This window comes from Equus quagga, chromosome 5 (genome assembly GCF_021613505.1).
Source record: "Equus quagga isolate Etosha38 chromosome 5, UCLA_HA_Equagga_1.0, whole genome shotgun sequence".
Lineage (NCBI taxonomy): Eukaryota > Metazoa > Chordata > Mammalia > Perissodactyla > Equidae > Equus > Equus quagga.
This window is the reverse complement of record NC_060271.1, coordinates 65,517,584-65,540,078: the sequence shown is the minus strand read 5'-3', so window position 1 is coordinate 65,540,078 and position 22,495 is coordinate 65,517,584. Positions and strand designations below refer to the sequence as shown.

At 40.9% G+C, this 22,495-nt stretch overlaps 1 protein-coding gene across 2 annotated transcripts in view; it reads right to left on the bottom strand.

Moving 5' to 3' along the window:
• The window catches only part of EIF2AK3 (eukaryotic translation initiation factor 2 alpha kinase 3), a 68,428-nt gene extending 47,280 nt beyond the window's left edge, over positions 1–21,148 (bottom strand). Inside the window, exons 1-2 of one of the 2 annotated variants that reach the window (XM_046661866.1) lie at positions 20,635–21,148; positions 8,904–9,033 (exon numbers count right to left, since the gene is read on the bottom strand). In XM_046661866.1, the coding sequence (XP_046517822.1) occupies positions 8,904–9,033; positions 20,635–20,936 (432 nt within the window). In that variant the 5' untranslated portion in view covers positions 20,937–21,148. Of the gene's footprint in view, positions 1–7,507; positions 7,560–8,903; positions 9,034–20,634 lie in introns of those variants that run through there. The other variant, XM_046661867.1, reaches the window with a different exon arrangement.
• Between the last annotated feature and the right edge of the window lie 1,347 nt (positions 21,149–22,495).

The window sequence follows — 22,495 nt, the reverse complement described above, 5'->3', positions numbered from 1 at the left end:
TGTTCTTTTAGACATTATACCATTACACACTTAGACTACAGTATAGTGTCAATATAACTTTCATATGCCCTGGGAAACCAATAAGTTTGTGTGACCCACTTTATTGCAATATTCACTTTATTGCGGTGGTCTGAAACCAAACCTGCAATATCTCCAGGGTATGCCTGTAATGCAAACACCTCACTGAGCCAACCCTTTGGTTCACCAGTCTAACTCCAAGGCTCACAGCAAAAGAGAACATCAGGACACTCTTTCCATTTTGACTGTGGAGGAATCTCTCCCACTTAAAATCCTTCAATTTCCTGTGGCTGAGGATAAAATCCAGAATGCTTAACATACACCTTACTAGACCCTGCACAACCTGCCCCTGGCCTCCCTCAGTGGGCTCATCTCTACTACTCTCCCCAACCCTCATCCTTGTTGCCACCCTCACTTCTTTCAGTTCCTTGAGCACACCATAATTGCCACAGCAAGGCCTTGATACAGGCTATTTCCTCTCCCAAAGCAGTACTTGCCCCACCTCTCTACCCATCTCTTGCCAAGGAAGCCCCTTCTCCTCACACCATCTCAGTTGTAAACACCATTTCTTCTGAGAAGCCCTCTCTGATCCTCCAGCCAGGTAGGTCAGGCATCCTTCCTAAGTTTCTCTTAGTTCCGCCCTTCCTTGGGGCAGTTCCCACAACTCAATCACATTATTTACATTATAACTATTTCATATCTGTCTCCCGAGCTGGCTCCACATAGTGCCATGTAAGTTCCACGAGGGCAAGGATCTCATCTTGCTGCATCCCAGCACACAACCATGTAAGACCCCCCAGCCCCTTAATGATGAGCTGGGTTTTGGATGTATTAAGTTCAGGTACCTTTGTCTCTCCCACTGGGCTCGCTTTAGAGGCAGTTAAGTGCTCACAATGTGCTGAGCAGCATGCTAAGTCTCCTTATGATGTCTTCGAGTAATAATTATTCTTGATAAAGCACATTAAGAATTATAATTATTAGTACAGAAAACACAAATGCACCGGTAGGTACTGAGGTATTTCAGAAAGCATGAAATATTGGAAACAGGGCAAGGAGTAAGTGCAAATTGGATCTAGAGTTGAGTCTCAGCTTTACTATATCAGACAAATCTCGGAACCATTTTGAGCCTCAGTTTTCTCATGTGAAAACTGGGGGTTAATAAGAACATTTATTTTACAAGGCTATGTCGAGGATTAAAGCAGAATGGGTTTGATATCATTTTGCAAGCTATAAAGTGCTAATCAAACAACAGGTGTTATGTAGATGTAATGATCCCAGGTGCTATTTTGAACTTCTAATGTAATTCGTGTGTGTGCATAATATATAAATACTTATTAAAGAAATAAGCTTAATATACTTATTATACAAAAACATAAACTCTTAATCTGACCACCTATAAATTCATCATGAGTCTTCTTTCATTCTCTATATGGAAACTTCAGAAAATAAATATGATTCCTTAACACGAAATTTCAAAAAGGCTTTTAGAATTCAAATAGCTGCTCCAAAAGTAAATTCAGGTGAGAGTAGAAAGCTTAATTATGCCAGGTGAATTATTTCTTTCCCAGCTCTGGATTCACAACACCCATTTAAAAACAAAGCCTCAACACCAGATAAAGATGAATTCAATATAAGAACTAAATATATCAAACTGTTACCTGTCTTTGATTTCCCAGAGATCTCTATCGGCCCTACAATTCTTCTTTGATTACGATATAAGAAATTTTGAAGGATTGCAAAGTACTTTATTGATCCCAAAGATAAACAATATTAAAGAAAAGTTAACAGGCATAATTTTGTATATTTTAATTCGTCAAAAGGGATACATCATGTACGGAACATAAAATGGTAACTCTTAATAAACCAAAATGAGCAATTGACCAGACTACTAGACGCCAGAACTGACTATTCGTGACTTTAAAAGAAAAAAAAAAAGATGCTCCAACACTGTCGTGTTGAGCAAATACTTTTTTTATTTCCCTGACAACACTGAACTTTGATGGGGAGAATAAAGGAAGCTTATTTGTTAAAAGTAAAGTGCTCCTGGGACTCGTACCTCAAAGACTAAGGAAGAGGGCATCATAGTTAACAACCAGTGAGATAATCTAACATGAGGGATTATGGGATCTTTCAGTAGAACTGGATATTAATCAGAGAAGGCATCCACATGACATGCTTAAAAGGCAATGCAGATTTAAAAGAAAAAAATGCAGAAGAAAAAACCAAACTTCAAAGTGATCTGCTATATACTACCATCAAAAAGTGTGAATTAATGCCCCAAAGCAGTGAAATACCAAGTAGATAAAAACTGTTTCATTCTTTGTTTCCTTAACGTACAGTCAACCTACAAAAAAAAATTACCTCAAGAAAACTACCAGACTATCTTTTTAAGCATACTTTTCACATTCATGATGAAAACAAGGATTCTAGTAACTATCTCCGCCTTCACTTAGATTAATGTACAGTCATGAAGTAGATAAGCAATGTGCTTAAGAAGTCAATTTCTTAAAAAATACAGTCATATCAATTTCTCACTTGGCAACATGCATGCTGGAATAAATTGGTGTGGTTCACAGCATTGCTTTCAGCCATGCTAGAAATTAACAAAACAAAATTAAATCAAAGCACTGTTTCATTTCTATAATTAAAAGAAAAGCAATTAACCTAAGCAATTATTCACATATTGGCTTGCTACATGACTGACAGTGACTTTTCAAAATAAACCACCATCTTAGATGACCGAGCCAGGCTCAAAAAATGCTGGTTTATGTACAAATGAAAAACTGCAAAATGACCAGACATCTTTCAGAACAAGTTAAAGAATCTTTAAAAGAGATTACAGATCCTCTTTTAATAAAGCAACACTCAAAAGGGTCTACTAATGGACTCTTTTGGAACAAATCAGTAACCATGAAAAGTGTACTCTTTGCAAAGGCTCCTCCCACCTTTGAAGGCCCTTCTTAATGAAGGCACTCTGATGTGCGGCTGGGAGGAGGTTGGAGAGCTCCAGCATCATAGTTGTCTGTTTCTGCACCTGTCTGAAACAGAAAGGCGATGTCCCCTGGGGAGAAACATACCCGAAATAAAACGAAACCCCAAACTCTAACCATAGACTTATAATAGAGTTGTTTGTTCTTTTTAAGAGGGGAAAAAAAGGGGGTATTTTAACAGAAAACCGAAACAAAAAACAAATATGGGATCTCTAAATAAAGAAAAAGATAAAAGTATTGTCTAAGGACAAAGTAGTTATACACACATAATTATAATACACGTTCTAAATAAAGATAAGGAAGGTCTTTGTATTTATGAATGTGTTCCAAGACATACAGAAGAAGATAGTTTAAGGATATTACATTTACTCAGATTTGGTAAAGTGTGATCCAAATGCCACCAGAGTCCCCAAAGAAAAACTATGCTAATATGTTACAAAACAAAATTCTAAGACAGTCAGTGAGGAACCAAATCTACTTAGGGCTTTTTCAAGGTTGAATCTGCATATAAATTACCAGAGGAAAGCAAATCAGATTTCATCTCACGTGGTCCTTCTGAAAAGTAAAAACAAAATTCTTAGCTACCATCAAAAGTATTAGGCTTAGAACTTAGGGCACATCTGTTACCTTGGGTTCATCACTTATTCTAACACACACACACACACACACACACACACACACACACACACACTCTTGTGGCTTGGTTTATATAAGTATTCTTTTGAGGAAGTTTGTAAATACCTAGTCAAGAGGAAAGAGTGGCAAATCAGATCTGTGTCCCAAGGCACCTGAATCTTCCTGCAGCTTACAACTCCTTCTAAATATAATGTAAAACACTTGTTTTTGATAGAACTGTCAGTATCTCTTATCCTCTGGGAACTTATTTTTTTCACCGACATAATCAAAACACACTAACATAATACACTATTTTATATGCCTTTTGGATCAGAAACGGTTAAGAACAACATTAGAGCAGGCCAAGAGGCAATGAGATATGCACCTAACAGTAATTTCTAATGAATTTGTCCTTTATTTTTAAAAAGAATTCTGAAATGTAGTACAAAAAAAGGGAAGTTCAAAAATCGCTGTAGATAATTTATTTGGGTGTTTCATGTATTTGATGGTACCTGATTCCTGAAGTTAGAACAATCTTTAGAGAGTCAGTCCAATCCCATAATTCTAGAGCAGGAAATGAAAGCAGGACTGAATTAAAGAATGCAGTCAGGTCACACAGCCAGTGAACAGAAGAATGGTGACTAGAACTGAAGCTCCTGAATCCCAGTCCCTCCTTCCACAACCCCACACAGCCTAAAGCGCTCCTGCGCGGCTTCTACTTTATCATTCCAGCAAAAGTACACGTGAGCCGTAAGCAATGCCTCTTTCGTTAATAACTTCAAAATTATTACAGTCTATCAAATCTTTTATTCTTCAGCTCCTCCTTATTAGATTAATAAGTAACTCTAATAATTGCTGCACAGAGAATACATCTTCTCTGGCCTTCTGGATTCAATGTGTTTCACCTTCATACCGCTCTTGACGAAAGCTTGGAGAACGTGACATTCTAATACAGGAGTCTCCAGATGAAGCCATGGATCTATTTATTGTCACCTGGGTGGCTCCTGCCACATCTCTACACCCGTTCCTTCTGCCTGGTGTACCTAGCCCTCCTCCTTACATGACCCTTTCCTACCAAACGCTGGGCTTCAGACAGACAAAATTAACCATTTCTCACAAAAAGTCAGACACTCATAAAGTATTGTATCAGATGCATTTAGAAAAGTATTGTTACTCTATGCATTCAATTCAGGGCATTTCAAATAACAGTTTTTGATCCTCTCTTTGTGGTGTTTTGTCCAACTTCTGAACATAACTTCTAGAAGCTGAGCAACACACACCTTGCTGAATAACAGATGACTCAAGCTCACCATACACTCCACTCTCCTTGTCAATATGTTCATAATCTCACAAATATTCTTATAATATTTCTATTATATACTAGATCAGCAATTCTCAAAGTGTGGTCTGTGGACTCTTTCAGAGGTGCAGAGGGTCAGTTTTCATAAGAAGGTGTTATCTATCTTTTCATTGTGTGATATTTGCACTGATGGCGTAAAAGCAATGGTGACCAAAACTGCTGGCGCCCTAGTACGAATCAAGCACCAAACTAGTAATCCTTGTGTTCTTCACTGTCACACACACGTAGCACGAAAAGAAGAAAAATGACATTTTCATTCAAGAATATTTTGATGAAACAATAAAAAATTATTAATTTCACTAAATTGTGACCTGAGTCCATGTCTTTTTGCATTCTGCACAACAATGAGGAGGTATGCATTGAGCACTTCTGCCACCCGGTGAAGCACGCCTTGAGGAAAAGCGCTCACGAGACTGGAGTTTTAAGCTAAATTAGCAGCCTTGCTCACAAATCTCCATTGTCACTTGAAAATTTGAGAGAAAAACTATGGTTGTGAGACTAGGGTATTTGGCAGACATTTTCTCAAAAATAAACAAAGTGAACCTCTCACTTCAAAGAAAACAACTGACTATATTAGTGATAAAATTCAAGTTCCAAGTGAAAATGAGAATTTTGGAAAACCCGTATCTACCAATGTGAACTTGACAGCTTCCCAGTACTTAAGGACTTTTCTAATGAGGTCATTGGTGAAAGCAACAAATTCGGTTTTTTAAAATATTCTATAAGGAAATGTATCAACATTTGGAAGATCTGTGCAACTCAGTGAATTAATATTTTCCAAATGATGTTAGAAAATCATACGCGAGTAAAAGATAAGACAGACAAATGGATGTTAATGTAACAGAGTACAAAATGTTCATTGATATGGTTTCAGATTCCACAGCACAACTAACGTTTAAGAAACTTCCACTTGTTTTGGTGGGGTATCAAGAAAGAACGACCCAATCATATGAAAAGGCTACTAAAATACTCTTGCCTTTTTCAACTACCTATGTATGTGCCTGGATATTCTTCTTCATATGGTTCAACCAAAACAACAATGCAACATATTGACTGCAAAGCAGATACAAAAATCCAGTTCTCTTCTATTAAACCATGAACTGAAGAGACTGGCAAAAATATAAAATAATGCCACTTTTATCATTAAATTTTTTGTATTGAAAAATATAGTTATTCTTCATAAAAATAAGTTATGCTATCATGCAACAGGCTCATTGTTTCCTTTTAAAGATTTAAGAAGTCTTTTTAAAATTTCTGTTTTAATTTTTAACATGGTTTAAGTATAGACAGATATAACTGATGGGGGAAAAAAGCTCCTTGGAACGCTTCACAGTTTTCAAGAATATAAAGGGTCCTGAGACCATAAAGTTTGAGACCCGCTATACTAGATGAACAGCCTGGGTTGTGAAGGGGAAGTGTACACAAAATGAGGAAATGGCTTCAGAGCAGGCAGAATCGAGTACAGTCAGACAACCCTCGGTTCAATTCCAGCTTTGTTATCTAGTCTGTGACTTCAAACAAATAATTTCCCTGAGCTTCAGTTTCCTCTTCTACAAAATGACACTAACACATCAACCTCAGAAAGATGGCTGTGAAGATTACACTGTGTGTAAAGTATATCACATGTATATTTTAGCACTGGGAACAATGCTGTTGTCATCAGTATGTCTACATAGTAAACACACAGTCTCAAGAAATGGTCCCAAGAACTTAGGGCAGTTGTAAAATCTAGTAAATGTATTCTGTTACCACAGATGGTTCGACATCTTTATATTTTCTAATTTTTTCCTGTAAAGCAGAAAATTAAAATCTAGATAATGCAAAGAGGTCTCAGAATTCTTCTGCATAAAAGGTGGCCAGTGAGCTTTTCATTTATTGTGTAATGACACAATAACACTTTTTGAATATGCTTGCGATTCAACATTTCAAAGCATTCTATCCAAAGGATCTAAGGTTGGGAGTGAGTGGGAAGGAGGACACTTAAAATGAGGGACCCTTAGGCGCCAGCCCCGTGGAGCAGCAGTTAAGTTCACACATCCCGCTTCAGCAGCTCAGGGTTCACCAGTTTGGATCCTGGGTATGGACACATGCACGGCTTATCAGGCCATGCTGTAGCAGGCGTCCCACATATAAAATAGAGGAAGTTGGGCACGGATGTTTGTTCAGTGCCAATATTCCCCAGCAAAAAGAGGAGGATTGGTGGTATATGTTAGCTCAGGGCTAATCTTCCTCAAAAAAAGACCCCCAAAAAACAAAAGACCATTAATAAGCCACAGAAAATGATAAGAACTAGGGACAATGAAAAAGTTGAACTGCAGTTTAAAAAATAGCTAACATAATTGCGATTTGTAAGAAAACCTTTGAGTATAACTAGCTGCTTATAATTTACACACACTCAATAGCACGCAGGTTATTACAACTGTTTGCATTCTACTTTGTCATAGCATGCAACTTATTTTGTGCGTGTATTTTAGTTCGCAAACACACACATGCTTTGTACCACTACAGCACACCGCAGTATTACCTCAGATGTAAACAGCTTACGGTCTTCTGATTTTGCTGACCATCTTTTATGTCTAGTTTAAAAAGAAAGCAAAACGTGCATACCCAAGCTGAAGCCAGCAGAACACAACGAATGTTTAGTTCGAGCAGTAATTCATTTGAAAATTATACTTGTTCAAAATTTTTAATGTAATTTACAATCAAATTGCTATTTGTATTAATAATTCACAATACAACGGAAGTTCACTATTCTCCAGATATTTTCAGCATACTGTCTAAGAAATAGGGGACACCCTGAAAGTCCAGGCAGGGCTTGGAACACAGCAAATGTGGAGCTGGGCAGTGCCATCTCCCTAAGTTCCTGCCTAGATGCTCCAGAAAAGAATCCAGGCTGGTTTTACCAGAGAGCAGAGGGGAGAGCAGCTTTACTACCAGAAAATTCCATCACCGCTAATCAGGTCATTCTCAAGCCCCTCATGTTAGGTTTGTCTTTTCTAAACTTAATACCTGCTAGGAAGCTTCTTGACAGGGAAAAATTGATCATGAAAGGAAAAAACAGTACCCTACGGAGTGTCCTATGGGAACAACTTGATAAGGGAGAAGGCTGAGGTATTCTGGAAGACAGAGGTGACTGCTTTCATGTCAGCAGTCACAACTCAAAAGAGGGACTTACTTTAAATGATTTAAACAGGAGAAAAAAGCTCCAGAAAGGAGAAAGACTTAATCTATCAGAGTCAGGACTAACAGTGAGGAAAATAAACTTCCCTCACCTAACCACCCCCGCAACCTCATCAAGGTAGGCAGTGTCCCCACTGTCTTGATAAGGCACTAAAGCTCTGAGGGGTTAAGCCATCTGTCCCCTGTCCAAGCCTCTGAGTGTGTGCCACAGTAGTTTTGGAAAAAAGGTTTCTTCTTTTGCAAATAACCAAATTTGTTTAAAATTATATTCCAAGAAAACTTCAGATGATTTATGCTTACAATTAGGATATACACTTGAGGGAAAAAATTTATGGGATTTTTGTAGCATGTATTTCTAACTATTAAAACAGTTACTTTTATTTGTTTTACTATTTCAAGGGAACTTGTGATAATAATAAGAAATCATGATCATGTTACAGTTCAGATAATGAGTTATACTGATACAGCAGACGGTATCCTCAGTCACTCACTTACATGATTAACTCATTTAATGCCAAAACAATCCTAAGAAGTAGGTGATATTACCCACCTCATTTCACAGGAGGGGAACTGAGGAACAGAAAAGTTAAGTAATTTCCCCAAGGGGACACAGACTGTAAAAGGCAGACAGGCCTGAAACGTAGGCAATTGAGCCTAGAATGATAAAATACATACTATTACATCAGCAGTTGCTCATTATAACTAAGTTTTCCAGGCAACATTTAATAGAAAATTCTTACCTCTGGTTTGCTAAGGCTTGATGAAACCAAGGAACCGGATCCCACATCCAAATCCCACTGCTTTTTACCATGATTCTCAGGATCCAAGGCAGCAATTCGCCCATCTAAAGTGCTGATAATCACTAACGATCTGTGAATTTAAAAATTAATAGGACAAAGTTTAAAAGATATCTAAGATATTGGGCACTTACTCCACACACTCGAAAGGAAACCAGCCCCTCCCCAGGCCTCTATCTGTAGGATAGAAAGGGGGCCCCCTCTTCACGCCACTTATAGTCTTGCCCCCACTATCTGTCTTCAGCCCTCTCAGAAAAATCACACTATGTCCTTTATCTGTGTATGTCACTTATGAAAAGCCCCAGACTCTGAAGTCACCCCTCATTCCCACGCTCTCATGCCCATATGAACTCAACATTTCCTGCTCGGTCCTCCTCAACCTTTCCCCAACTCCTGAAGCCTTCGCCCCTGAATGTTCATATAACTTCTTGCTCTAATAGAAATCTGGCTGTCCCTGAAGACACTGCTTCAGAAGCAAAGAGAATTTTTTTCTCCATAACCCCTGACCCCTGGGCCCAGGGATGGGGTAGGTGTACTCCTTGCACCTCGCTACCATTTCCAGACTATTTTCTTTCTCTCCTCTTTAAAAATCCTCAGGATCAGATTGTTCCATCCATTAGCCCTCCTAGTAATTGTCCACTGACCCTTGGGTCACTAGCCTCACTCTTTGAGGATTTTAGGTCCTGGTTTACTGTCACTAGTAACATCTTTGTTGGGTTGTCATTATCTGTCTACCTTGCCTCAGCCACTCCTGTGGTTAGACCCTAACCCTTGTCATTACCAATCGCAACTTCCTTGTCCCACTGAAATTTCAAGCATCCCACCCCCAGCCACCAAGCCCTCTTTCCAGCTCACTTCCTCTACTTCCCTGACTCCAACAAACCTCTGACCCCGCCAGAACCTATAGGTCACTGATCCTATTACTTTTACTGTGACTTTCTCTACCATTATGCCTTCACTTCTTTCTTATCCAGTTTCAATTCCATAGTCCTTCATTCGAAGCACTTCCTTGCTTACACCCTCAACTCCCTATCCCCTCCCTCACATGCCGCACTGGACCAGCAGAACTCCAACCCTGTTATATCCAACTTTCTGCCTTTTCTCATTCTTGCATCTGTACAGTTGAATGCGGCTGAAGAAAACCTAACTATGCTGACTGGTCTCACTTTAGTTATAACTACCAACCTCAAAAGGGCTATTCATGATGCTCAACAATCCTATCACACGTCCCCAGTTTATCCACTCTCCCACTGTCCTGGGTTAAGTAGTTCATTTCTCCTTTCTCCTCCAACACCAGCTTCTCTAAGCTCATGCATCCCAGGGACTGTGCCTCCTGTTTCACTAAGGAAAACAGACATAATCAACAGATTGCTTCCCACCATCACATCTATCCCTTTATGAGCACCTGGCCCCATGAATTTTACCTTCCCTCCTGCCTCTGCAGGTGAACTCTCCATATTGCCACCGGCTACCAGCACTTCTGCTCAGGCAACAGAGCTCTCTCTGGTGCACAGGTGAGGACTTGCTCCTGCAAATCTCTCTGGCTCGCATCAATTATCCCCTCTCTACCAGAGCATTCCCCTCAGCATTCAAACCTGCTATTACTTCCTCCAACTTAAAAACCAAACCAGATTAAACAAAATCAACCACTCTCCCGGCTCCAGCTTCCAATGCATCTCTTGCCCCACTCTGATACGAAACTCCTTGAAAGAGCTGTTACAGTATACTCCATGTCTCAAATCCTCTCCTCCCGTTCTGTCTTGAACAATTTCTAATCAAGTTTTTGCCTCTACCACTCCACTGAGCGGGTTCCTTGTTGGAGTCACCAATGACCTTCATATGAAAAAAATCCTGTGGTCACATCTCGGTTCACTTGACCATCTCGCAGCACCTCACCAGCTACTTCTCCTGCCCTGCATGGAACACACTCCACGCAGCTTCCAGGTCACCATACTCAACTGATTTTTTTCTTCTCAGTTCTATGCTACCCTTTCTCAGCCTCATTTCTGGTTCTTCCTCATCCCTCCTATCTCTTAAAATATTCTTTATCTACCTACATGCACTTTTTTGGGTAGTCTCATCCAATCTCATAGCTTAAAATACCACCTGTATGCTAGCAACTCCCAAATTTATATCTCTGGTTCCAAGCCTCTCCCCTGAACTCTGGACTTACGTATCTAACTGCCCACAGATTCAGATTATCTTACAGGCTTCTCAAAGTTCACATATCCAAAATCAACACCCCCAGACTGACTCCCCCAATTCCTCAAACACATCACGTATGATTTTCCCTCAGGGCCTTTGCAGCTACTGTTCCTTCTGCCTGGAACATATATGCCTGGACAGGCTGCCAACAAACATGAAATGAATTTGACTTTGAATGAAAGAATGTATTGCATAGTTGTTCTGGGAATTTGTTGGGTATATTTGTCTGCTTCAAAGACCAGGCAAATTCCAAGCACATATAACTATGCTCCTGGTTAGGATTATGAAATACAACGTTTATCTTTTCTATCTCACTTGACATACAATATATACAAATTCAAAGTAAAGCTAAAAGTTGACCAAGACAAAACAGTTCAAGTAAACTCATTTGAAATCTCTCAAAGAACCTGTTTATCAAATGAATAAAAACTGTTAATTTAGTTCCCAAACTATACACTAATTCTCATTTTGAATTTTTCAAGTGGTAACTTAGTCTAATTTGTGAAAATAAAGATTTCTGCCACACTACGAACTCTAGTAATTTTAGATAACAGACTGCAAGAATGGGAACAACTCAACTCCCCTCCCCACACATTATCCTGCTTTCTGAAGAGCTTCTAATAGATTTTCTAGAGAAATCTTTTGAGAGTTGGGGGAGGAGGAGGAGACTTTGAGTAAGAAAATTATTTTATAATGACAGATATAAAATATTCACACCTTAGATGTGCCAATTTACAAATAAAAGCAACAGAATCCAATTAAGTTAGAGATCAAGGGCTCAGAGCTAAGTTAACTCTTTCCTAGTCCCTTTGTAGAAATGTCTAGTTTTTCTGTTAAATAACCATCAACCACAAATAAATGGTTGAATGAAAAAAAACTCTAATTGAAACAAAACAGTATAAGCAAAGAATGTTAACCCATGAAAAATTACAGAGACCACTGGAACACTTCAGACACTATTTTTTAAAAATTCAGAGCCAACATTGTTTATTTATCACCATAGGCATTCTACCTATAATTTTAAAAGGCCATAATTTTTCCGAATATGTAGCTACGTGTGCTAGAGACATATACAGAGAAGAAAGATAAAATTCTAGCTTTCCTTTTCAAAACAAAGAAAAATCCAATAATAAAATATGCATATGTGTGTCTTATGTGTATATAAGGACACATTTTAATAAGTCATTTGAGTTTAACACCTAATTAGTCTTTCACTGAAAACCTACCAGATGGGGTGCATTTAACTGAGTCAAAGATTCTGCTTTTTAAAACAAACAAGATATTTTCAGACTAGGAACTACTATATTTAAAGTATGTGTAAATGTGAGCAATAATTAAAAGAAACAAAAACATATGGGCAGGAACAATTAGGTACATCACTCTCTTAACTGCTATTGATACTTAATGTAATCTGGTTCTTAGATTTGAATAGGTACCCTTAATTATTTTAACTCCTCTTAATGGGAATAACAATAAATCCCTTTAACAGACTCTCTCGGGTGTCAAAAAAAAAAAAATCCTTCATCCTCTTGTCTGCTACAAGCTGGCTGTGATATTCACTATAGGCTCCTACCTGAGCATGTCTCTGGAAGGGAGGTACCCCTTCTGCTGTGGCTGGAATTGAGCAGCACTACCAGGGCAAAAGAGATGCCAGGATTTAGACTATTATACCCAATCACAGCCTAAGGGAGAGATGCTCATCGACATACTATCGATGGAGAAAGCATCAAGTAGACAGACACTGCTGTGAAAGAAAGTCCTCAGGCTGAATGCTGGGATAATCACAGGCAGCAAGAAGATGTGGTGTTTAGAACAAACATCAATGAGAGATGAAAAATGAATCCCCCCTCCCCAAAATAGGGAGAATATAAGGCAATTTATCTCCATATGATCCACTCACCTTATACTGAGGTTTCTGTGAAGATGAAAAACCCTTAACTTATTCAAGAATTGAAGCGACTGTAGAGGCAGCATTTCCAGTGGAAAGAATCGGGGCTTTGAAATCAGGCCTGAGAGCATGTCCCCCTGGCTCTGTCTTATTCTCCTCATTGCTTCATTCAACTTGTTTTTCATAAGTAAAATAGGACTATTTCACCTAGCTCAGCATAACTCAAATTCGCCAGACCATAAAATTAATCCGGAGTGCTTGTTAAAAACCAGTAAAGGGTCACAGCTCCCATCCCCACAGAGAGCTTGAGAGAGCACAGCTTAACAAGTAGCTCAGGCCAGTCTCATGATAAGGCCAGTTTGGCAAACACTGATTTACCTCAAAGGGCTACTTCTTTAGAGTAAAAAAAATAATGTATTACCTGAATGAAGAACGTCAATTGATCAACTCTGTCAGTAAACTCTTTTAAAACTTCTCTTTCTCACTTACACTTTGCTTTATTTTACAAAGGCATCTGTCTGGATGATTCAGCAGCAAGCACACTGTTCTCTCTCCCATGACTCGACTCTTTGAAGCGACTCTCACACAAGGCCATCAGTGACCTCTTCCTAATGGCCAGATCCATTCTCCTAATCAGGTTTGTCCTTGCAGCAGCACCTCAAGCAGTGGCTGGCCCCTCATTCTGGACATTCTTCTTTCCCTGGCTTCTATAGGACCAGTCCCCCCATGCCCCAGGTCCCCCTCCATCCTCACTTATCATTCTTATAGCTTTCAATCTCTAACAAGCAGGCCATGGAGTTCTAGCTGGAGCCACTGTCCATAGCTTCAACACTATATGTAATATGACAGCTCCCAAACCTATGCAGTATTAACAGTTTGTCTCTCTCCCAGCTCTAGTTCTGCATACTTGTTATTGCCACAACACATTCAGAAAATTTAACTTCTCTCTCACATCTTTCTCCATCCACCCTATCACTTAAGATTTAAATCTGACGTCAACTTGTCTCTCATGCTCTACAGTGAGACAATAGTCATGTACTCTTGATTCTATTTCTGAAGCTTCTTTTAAACCTTTTCTTTTCAATCTTTTTAAAATCTTTTCTTCCACCACTGGCCTTGTCCTAGAACAGATTCTCATCTCTCATCAGAACACCGTAAAAGCCTTTCTGACATATTTTACTGCCTCAGATCTCTTTCCCCTCTGCTCTTTCAACAGTTTTGTTTCTATAACAGAGATCTGATAAACTTCTGAAGCTCCCTGTGCCCAGTGAATAAATGCCACACTGCTTGGTATGGCACATAAAGCCACACATAATCTGACATAATCCCTACCCTACTGTCACACACAGAGGTTTCTAACATTTTCAGCAAAGTTCTCTGGTTCATTTATTTTTTGTCTCACACCTTAAATGATTTCATTTGCCCAATAAACATCACGTCTAATGAATTCTGCCATCATTAGAGGAAATATTTAAGTACCAACCAAAATATTCAAGATTTCTGGGGAGAAGTAGCTAAAATTACCATATTAAGTTTGCTGTAATTCTAGTTCAAAGCCAAGAAACTTAAACTTTTTAATTAGCCCTCTCCTCATTGAATGTCCAATTTCCATTAGGTTATTTTAAAATACCGACAATCTTGTGGATCCCCATTTTTACCTTTGCAGATCCATAAGCATCCAAGAGCCTTGCCTTGGGAACCACTGCTGTGTGCCCTTGATCACATCAACCCTGCTGCCTAGACAGTACTTGACACTTCACATTCAAGGACTGGCTCACTTGACACTTCCAATCTCTTCACTCCCATACTACTCTTATGTCACTTATTATCCATTACAGTTAATTCTTTAACACAAGTATCTTCCTGGCAGACTTGGTCCATTTATCTACCCTCAGCACCTAACAGTGCCTAGCCCCCAATAAAATGCAATAAACGTTTGATGAATGAATAAATCTTGGTGGGGCAGACACTATTATTCACATAAAAGAAAAACCAAAAAGAGGATGAGAAAGATGTAACTAGCTTAAGGTCATGCACCAAATAAGAGGTTTTGGACAGAAGACTGAATTTAAGTTTTCTAACTCTAATTCTATCATTCTGTGACCTGTAAGTTTGCATAAGTGTCAACTACTATATTACTATAATGTGCAGCTTTTACTCCTTCCAGAAATCTCATCAAGATGCCATTTATCTTGTTCCTGCTCTATGCCCTCACCTGAGCAGAAATGACCGAGCATTATGCCACAATGAATACCCGACTTTAACAAACTGTTTGCTTGGACTTCAGTCACCCAGGACACCTACCTATTTACAATTAAGTCTATCAGAGTCTGACAAGTAGATACTATATTCTTTCATACAATAACTTTAGAGGATCCTTACTGCCTGCAGAAATTTCCCATGTGGAAGAGAAGCTGGTGACAGAAGAATATTATCTCCATTGAATCGTTTCTACATTAACAACTGCTTATTTTAAAACTGCACATTTCCTGTCTTGGGGAGGGGAAAAAAACCTCCACAAAGTTAAAAATTTGATTTGGTTAAACCTCCTTTTTTGATGTAGCCAAGAATCCTCAACCTAAATATATGCTCTCACTCAAGGAAGCATATGTTCTTGTTCAAAACCAAGCTAGGACTAACTGCACTTTACTTTTTAGTCCTCACCTACTAAGTAAATCTTCAAATCAAACTTCCTTTATATAAACATGTGATAAGACTAGCCATGCCCCAAGTCAAAACAAATCAAATCTCAAAAATTACCAACTATACTTCATAACTTTGACATAGCAGCTAGACCTTAAAGAAATACAATCTAAGTTTTTAGTGTTATAGACAACATGAGCGTGACAGATATCCTTTTCCTATTGATTAAAACATTTTTTGGAAGCACTTTTTCTACTTTATTCTATGAAACATTTTTCAAGCAAAATGGTTATTTACAAATAGAACAGGGTGAAAAAAATAAAAAGTAGAATTAATCTCCCCTCTCACATTTAGTTCTGTAACCTACAAGTGTTCCTCTTTGTATTTTAAAACATTTTGTAATAAAAATATAGAAGCAGCTCGTCTTTGACAAAAAAGGAAAAAAACAGATGGAGTTCCCAAGCAGTATTTAGGGAATGAAGAGCCATGCTGAAGCTACAGCTCACAGCAGCTGATAAAAACAGGTCCTCTGCTGCAAAATGCCTAGAAGTGGAAAGGCTGCTGAGTTCAAACGAGGAACAGAGTCTCCTCAATCCTGTCTCGTATCATATCTAGAGTCCAAGTGTCAATTAAGCTAAAAAGACACCTGTAGACAGGAAAGATAGTCCATTACTCGCCTAAAGAATCAGTTTCGGGGCCGGCCCCGTGGCCAAGTGGTTAAGTTCACGCACTCCACTTCGGTGGCCCAGGTTTTCGCTGGTTCGGATCCTGGGCACAGACATGGCACTGCTCATCAGGCCACACTGAGGCGGTGTCCCACACGCCACAACTAGAAGGACCTACCACTGAAAGTACACAACTATGTACTCGGGGGCTTTGGGGAGAAAAAGGAAAAGTAAAATTAAAAAAAAAAAAAAAAAAAAAGAGAATTAGTTTGGCTTACAACTTGTCTTGAAAGTTATGCATAAATTTCTTTAAATGTGATTTTCAGTCAATTTTAAAAGTCTAGGGTTGGAAAAATGACCAGTGTTAGGACCAGATGACTAAGTTCCCTTTCAACACTGTATTCTGAAATTCTATTATCCAATGGTCATATTAAAAAAAAAAGCATGTATGCTGAAAATCTGAGGAAAACCAGATTTCTGGACCATTGATTCACAACAGATCAGTTTATGAAAGCAGAGAGGAGAGAGAAATAAAGAGGAATTAAATCATCTTACATTTGCAAAGTATTTCCATGTTATCTCATTAAATCCAAAAAATTCAGTTTCCAGATGCACAAACTGAAGAAGCACCATAGATTAACGTCAGACTTAGCACACTTATTACAGGGGAACGAGAGACAGAGGAAAAAGGAACAAATACTTTACCACTTAGCGTGATTGTTAAGATAAAACTAGTTCCTTACAACTTCCCAGGTTTTCAAATGTCCTCGAAGATGCTCATCCCATCACAAGAACCCCAAGTGATGCTTTGCAATTTGCAATTTGTATTGGAGTCAGAAAACTGGTAACTCACAAATGCCAAGGGGCATAAAACCTAACAGTGAGAGGAGATTCCAACTTTCTGCGGTGACCATCCCATTTAAATTTCAACTAAATGTAATGTTTAACAGAAGCGGCACTGACAAGACTGCTAACAGAAAAACAAGCTTATTTTAGCTACTTTCTCAAGAAAAAAAAATAGTTTACTCACTCATTCACATGCTTGAGATGCAGAGTAAGCATTTAGAATGAGGCCAATAAAAACGTCATCAAGAGAAAAAACAATGAATTAGCAAGTCTCGTACTGCTTCTTGGGCATCAAAAGACAACATGCAAAATAAAGATTTTAATTCTCCACCTCTCTCTTTTTAGAAGTTTCGTAAGTGCCATAGCTCTTCACAGCTGTTTGTAATCAACGCTTGGTTAATTCAAATCTGCTCCCCTAATCCTCTTCCTTTAAACAAACAGGATATTGGTCTATTATTATGGAACTGATATTGTCTGGTTTTTTACTCTTTTTTTAAGAGCACTTAGAAAAAAGTCCTATAAACTTTGCATATTTATCTCTTGTTGACCTTACCATTTACTCACCTACGATTTCTCAAACTTTCCACACTATCTTAAGCTACCATACAGACCCCTTAACCTGGGCCTATCTCTTCCCAGCCAATTCCATTTGCCGAAGATCACTTACTCTCTGCTCCGCAAAATTCCTCTATTTTCATTCTTCTTGTTTCTGAGAAAGAAGCAGTCCTTCTGTTTACCAAGTAGATCCTAACTACCTTCACCTCCTCCTTTATTCCTTTCTTTTTCAACCTGTCTATACAGGCTCCCTCCTCTAACTGTATAAATAACATTAGAGGTCCCTGGTCCTAAAACCTGCCTCCCATCAGGTTTAAAAGTGAGGGAAGGAGGAAGTGGGGCTGAAAAGGATGAATCCTTAACTTCTTGCAATCTGAGTACTCTCGACTGCTTTACTTAAATTCTTTAAGTGGGCTCATCACCAAATCCCTCATTCTTCTCAGTCCCCACCCTACACCTCCAGCCTAGCCAGCTGGATTTCTGTCTCTTTTGCTGGCTCATCTTCTCTAAAATACAAGGCATTTCCTGAGGTTTTATCATGAGGCTCCTCTTTCTCCCAGCTTCAACAACTTTGATCACTCACTGCCACCTGCCTATCAAATGTCTCCCTCTGGATGTCCTGCCTGCACCTCCGTGTCACCATGTCCAACACCAAACCCCTTACCTTTTCTTCCCCGCTCCCCCAATCTCTCAGTTTTCACATGAGTGCTTTCACCTTCTGGCCACCCAGTCTCAGTATTTGGATGGGGGTGCCAAGCGAGGAGGAATCAATCCAATTGCCAGCAACCAAGACTCTGCCTCAAATCTCTCCCCACTGTCCTATATCCACTTAACAGTAAGCCTCTCATCTGATCCACTAAAACACTCTCCTTGTGGTATCCTGACTTCAAGTTATCAGGATACAGTATTGCTGGAGAAATATTCCTTAAGCACAAACTGCATTCAGGCCTGGCATTCAAGATACTCTATACAATGCCTCTCACACTGTAATGTGCATGTGAATCACACAGTGATCTTGTTAAAACTCAGACACTCACGCAGTGGGTCTGGGTGGCACCTCATTCTGGATTTCTAACATGCTCCCAGGTGGTGATGATATTATTAGTGTAAGGCTACATATATACAATATGACGCCAATTTATTTTTTTATCCTCATCTTCTACTCCTCCCTGTCCAGGACACGTGTATGTATGTCTGTATCTCTCTAAAAACACACAGGTCACACACACACACACAGATGTGCACAAACCAAATGTTCTCTAAACATACTTCCCAGCTTCTGTTCCTCCTGCAGTTTCCTCAAGTCCAGTATCTGCCCATCTTTTCAGGAACCAACTCATTCTGCGACAGCCTTTTCTTATCTTCTCACTTACCTCACCCCCATACCCCACCCATTAAACACCACAAAAACCTTGAGACACTAACAGCACTTAATTTGCACCACTTTTGCATGGTAATGTCATTATGGGTTTTCTCATTTAATCCTCACTCCTGGACTGCACGCTTCTCTTGGAGGGCCGGTTACAGAGGGTCTATCTGCTACCCTCTGTAACTCCATGCCATCCCAATAAGTACCTGCTGCAGTGGATTTGTATTCTAAGAAAAATGAAACATCTTACTCCACTTCATGTAACTTACTTTGAGCAGGTGCTTCAGAAGTTTCTTTAAGATAAACAAAAACAGTCTACCAGGAAAGTTAATTCATTAGCAAAGCCTATGAAAATTTTGTCAAATATTTGATGCTTAAAAAAAAAATCTACATATAAACATTCAAGCGGTGTCTACAGAATTTTAGTACTTATCCTATTTATAGTAGTCTCCAAATATACAGATCAAAGTCCTGATAGCTAACTGAAATTTAAATCTAATTTGTTATGATCTAGTAATTACTACATTATAACCTAACCACACTTTCCAAACCAGATAGTAACCCTCCCTAGTTTAATTTATCTAATGTTCCCTTTATCATTCCATTTGTTAAATGGGGCATCACTTTTTCCCCCGGCTGTGCTAAGATCAGCTGTCTGCAAAATATTTTACCATTAGAATGCCTTACATTCGTGTCCACACTTTGAAAACTGCTTTAAAACATGTATCTTGAAGTAAAATTTTTAAGGAGGCTCAGCTACTCAACCAAGACGACCCTATATTAAGTGTTTATATGGTAAACCCTCTAAATGTCAAAAAACTGCCAAAATTCAAGAACCTACCCATAGCTCTTAAATTTTAATGGTTCAAGAATTGTCTGGAGCACTTGCTAACCTTGGGGTATGAATCAGAAAGTCTGATTGAGTACATCTGGTGTGGGGCCTAGAAATCTGTACAGTTAACCAGCATCCCCAGGTGATCCTGATGCAAGTGTTCCGCAGATCTCAATTAGAGAAATACTGGCCTCAACCCTGGCGCGTGGGCACTACAGGGCTGTGTTGAAAGGGAAAATGTAGAAATCTCTTTGTAACGTCCTTTCCCCAAACAGCTGTCACACCAGCACAGTCACTGGGTGACTGATGAAAGAAAAAAAAGGAGAGCTGGAAGTTCCTTGGGGTAAGAATAAAGCCTGAAAAAATCAAAGAGGGAAAGTGGCGTTCTTTCCCATTTCTGCGCTCCAATCTCGGAGCATCCCAGACACCTTCCAGGATGCTGCTGTCGCCCGCGAGCGAGGCGCCAGCGCCCGGGAGCGGAGGGAAGTCTGTCGCTGGCCAGGGGGATGGGACGGTGGCCCCGCGCTGTCCCCAGGTCACTAACTGTCCTCCGCCAGCGAGAGGCCACAGCCGACGGGGATCTCGGACCCCCGATCCTCTGCGGCGCGCGCGCGCGTCAGCTAATCGCCTCCCCGGGTCCGCGGTCCGGACACTGAGCCCGCGCCCCTCACCTGCCGCGTGGCCGCAGCTCGGTCACGTCGTCGGGTTCCGGCTCCTGCGGCTCCTGGTCGCCTGCGGCCGCCGGCAGCCCCTCGGCGTCCTCCACCGTCACCTCTGCCGCAGTCACAGACCCCGCCGCCGGCACCCGCGCGGCCGAGGTGGGAGCGGCCGCAGCCCCCAATCCAAACGCCGCCTCCGCCCTCGGCACAGGGAGGTCGGGAGCGCGCCCCGCGGCCACCGTCCCTGCCACAAGCCCCAGCAGCAGCAGTAGCAGCGCCCGCGCGAGCGGCCCCGGGCGGGTGGCGCGCTCCATCAGCGGCCCTCCCCGCGCGTGGGCATGGAGGTGCAGCCGCCGGCGCCTGCCTTTCCTGCCGCTCGGAGCCCGACTAGGGCGAAGACGCGCTAGGGACCCCGACGCCGCCCCAATGCCTGGACAGCCAGCCGCGTGCCCCTGGCCACGTCTTAGCCCGGCCTCTGCCACCGCCACCTGAGTGACAACCTCCCTCAGACATCGCCCATTGAACAAACTTTCCGCGCGTCTCCTCTCCGATTGGCTGCGCCCACCGCCACTCCGGGGACCGAAGCTGGTGCTATTGAAGAAGGTGGGCTTTCCCGGATTGTCAACATCACGCCCGCCAATCAAATCGTATTGTCGTCTCCCGGGGTCCGGCCCTCTTCCGGACGTAGTTACCAATGAGAAACGCCCCTCCCTGTAGCTTTCTTACCTGATTGGTGGACCCCGCAGTTCCCGGAATACCTTTCCCCGGAGCAGATTGGCCATTGCGGTAGTTGGCCCTGCCCCTCAAAGTGAGGCGCTAGAGAAGACTTGAAGATCATTGGTGGAAGCGGATGCCCCTCAAAGGTCTGAGTTAACTTCTTCTTGATTGGTTGGAAGCGGCACTTACTACGTGGCGGATTCTGACTGTGGAGGAGAGTCCCTGGTGGCGGGGAGGCTGCCGACCATTAAAGGAGCTGCCTCTGTGGCTCTTCTAAAGCCTAGTCCTTTGGAAAGGCAAAAGCGAATCAGGAAAAATAAGTTACCGCACAAGACGTGTGGTCCCTAGAGGTGGAAGGGATAGGGCGGGCTCAGGGGAGGATGCTGTTTGTGGCCGCAACAGTGCTGAGAATTACACCCGGTTAGAGATGCCAGAGACCTACAGATGATCCAGGCTACCTGACACGCCCCCTTCCTCGTTATGAAGGGGAAGGAGCCCAGACCCGGTGCACTTACGTAATTTGTTCAAGGTCACGTAGCTAGTTATTTGCAAAACCATGATTTTAATCCAAGTCTTCTGACCCTGGTCTGGCATGCTTTGTACCTCACTATAGGGCTTTACTGAAGAAAGAGATAAAACTGCAAAAGGCCCAACTGGAGAAGATTTGAATGTTCAGCTAAGGCATTGGAACTTTTCGTACCGCAGTTAATGACACCTTGAAAATTTCTGAGCCTGAGTGAAGTGATAAGAGTTGTGGTTTACGAAGATGCATCCGGCAGCAGTGATGCAAAGAACAGCATCAGAGATGAGGCCACTAGTTGGAAGGCTGTAGCTAGGAGGCTATCGCCCCGTCAAAACTCTGGAGATTGTTAAGAAATATTTGCATACAAACATGCTGTAATTTCTTCTGTCCAAAAGCAAAACAAACAAAAATCTCCACTTCCCCCTCCACCTTCCACCATGTTTCCTTGTTCTTCAGTACTGAAACCTCTACAGTGTTCTAAACTCCTTGTCTTCAGTTCCTCTTCTCTCCTTCTCAAACGCACTGCAGTCAGGGTTTCATGCCCACAACTCCACCAAAACTGCTCTTGCCACCTTTGCTAAATTCAAAGGACAACTCTCAGTCTTCATCTTATCAGCTATATTTAACCCAGTA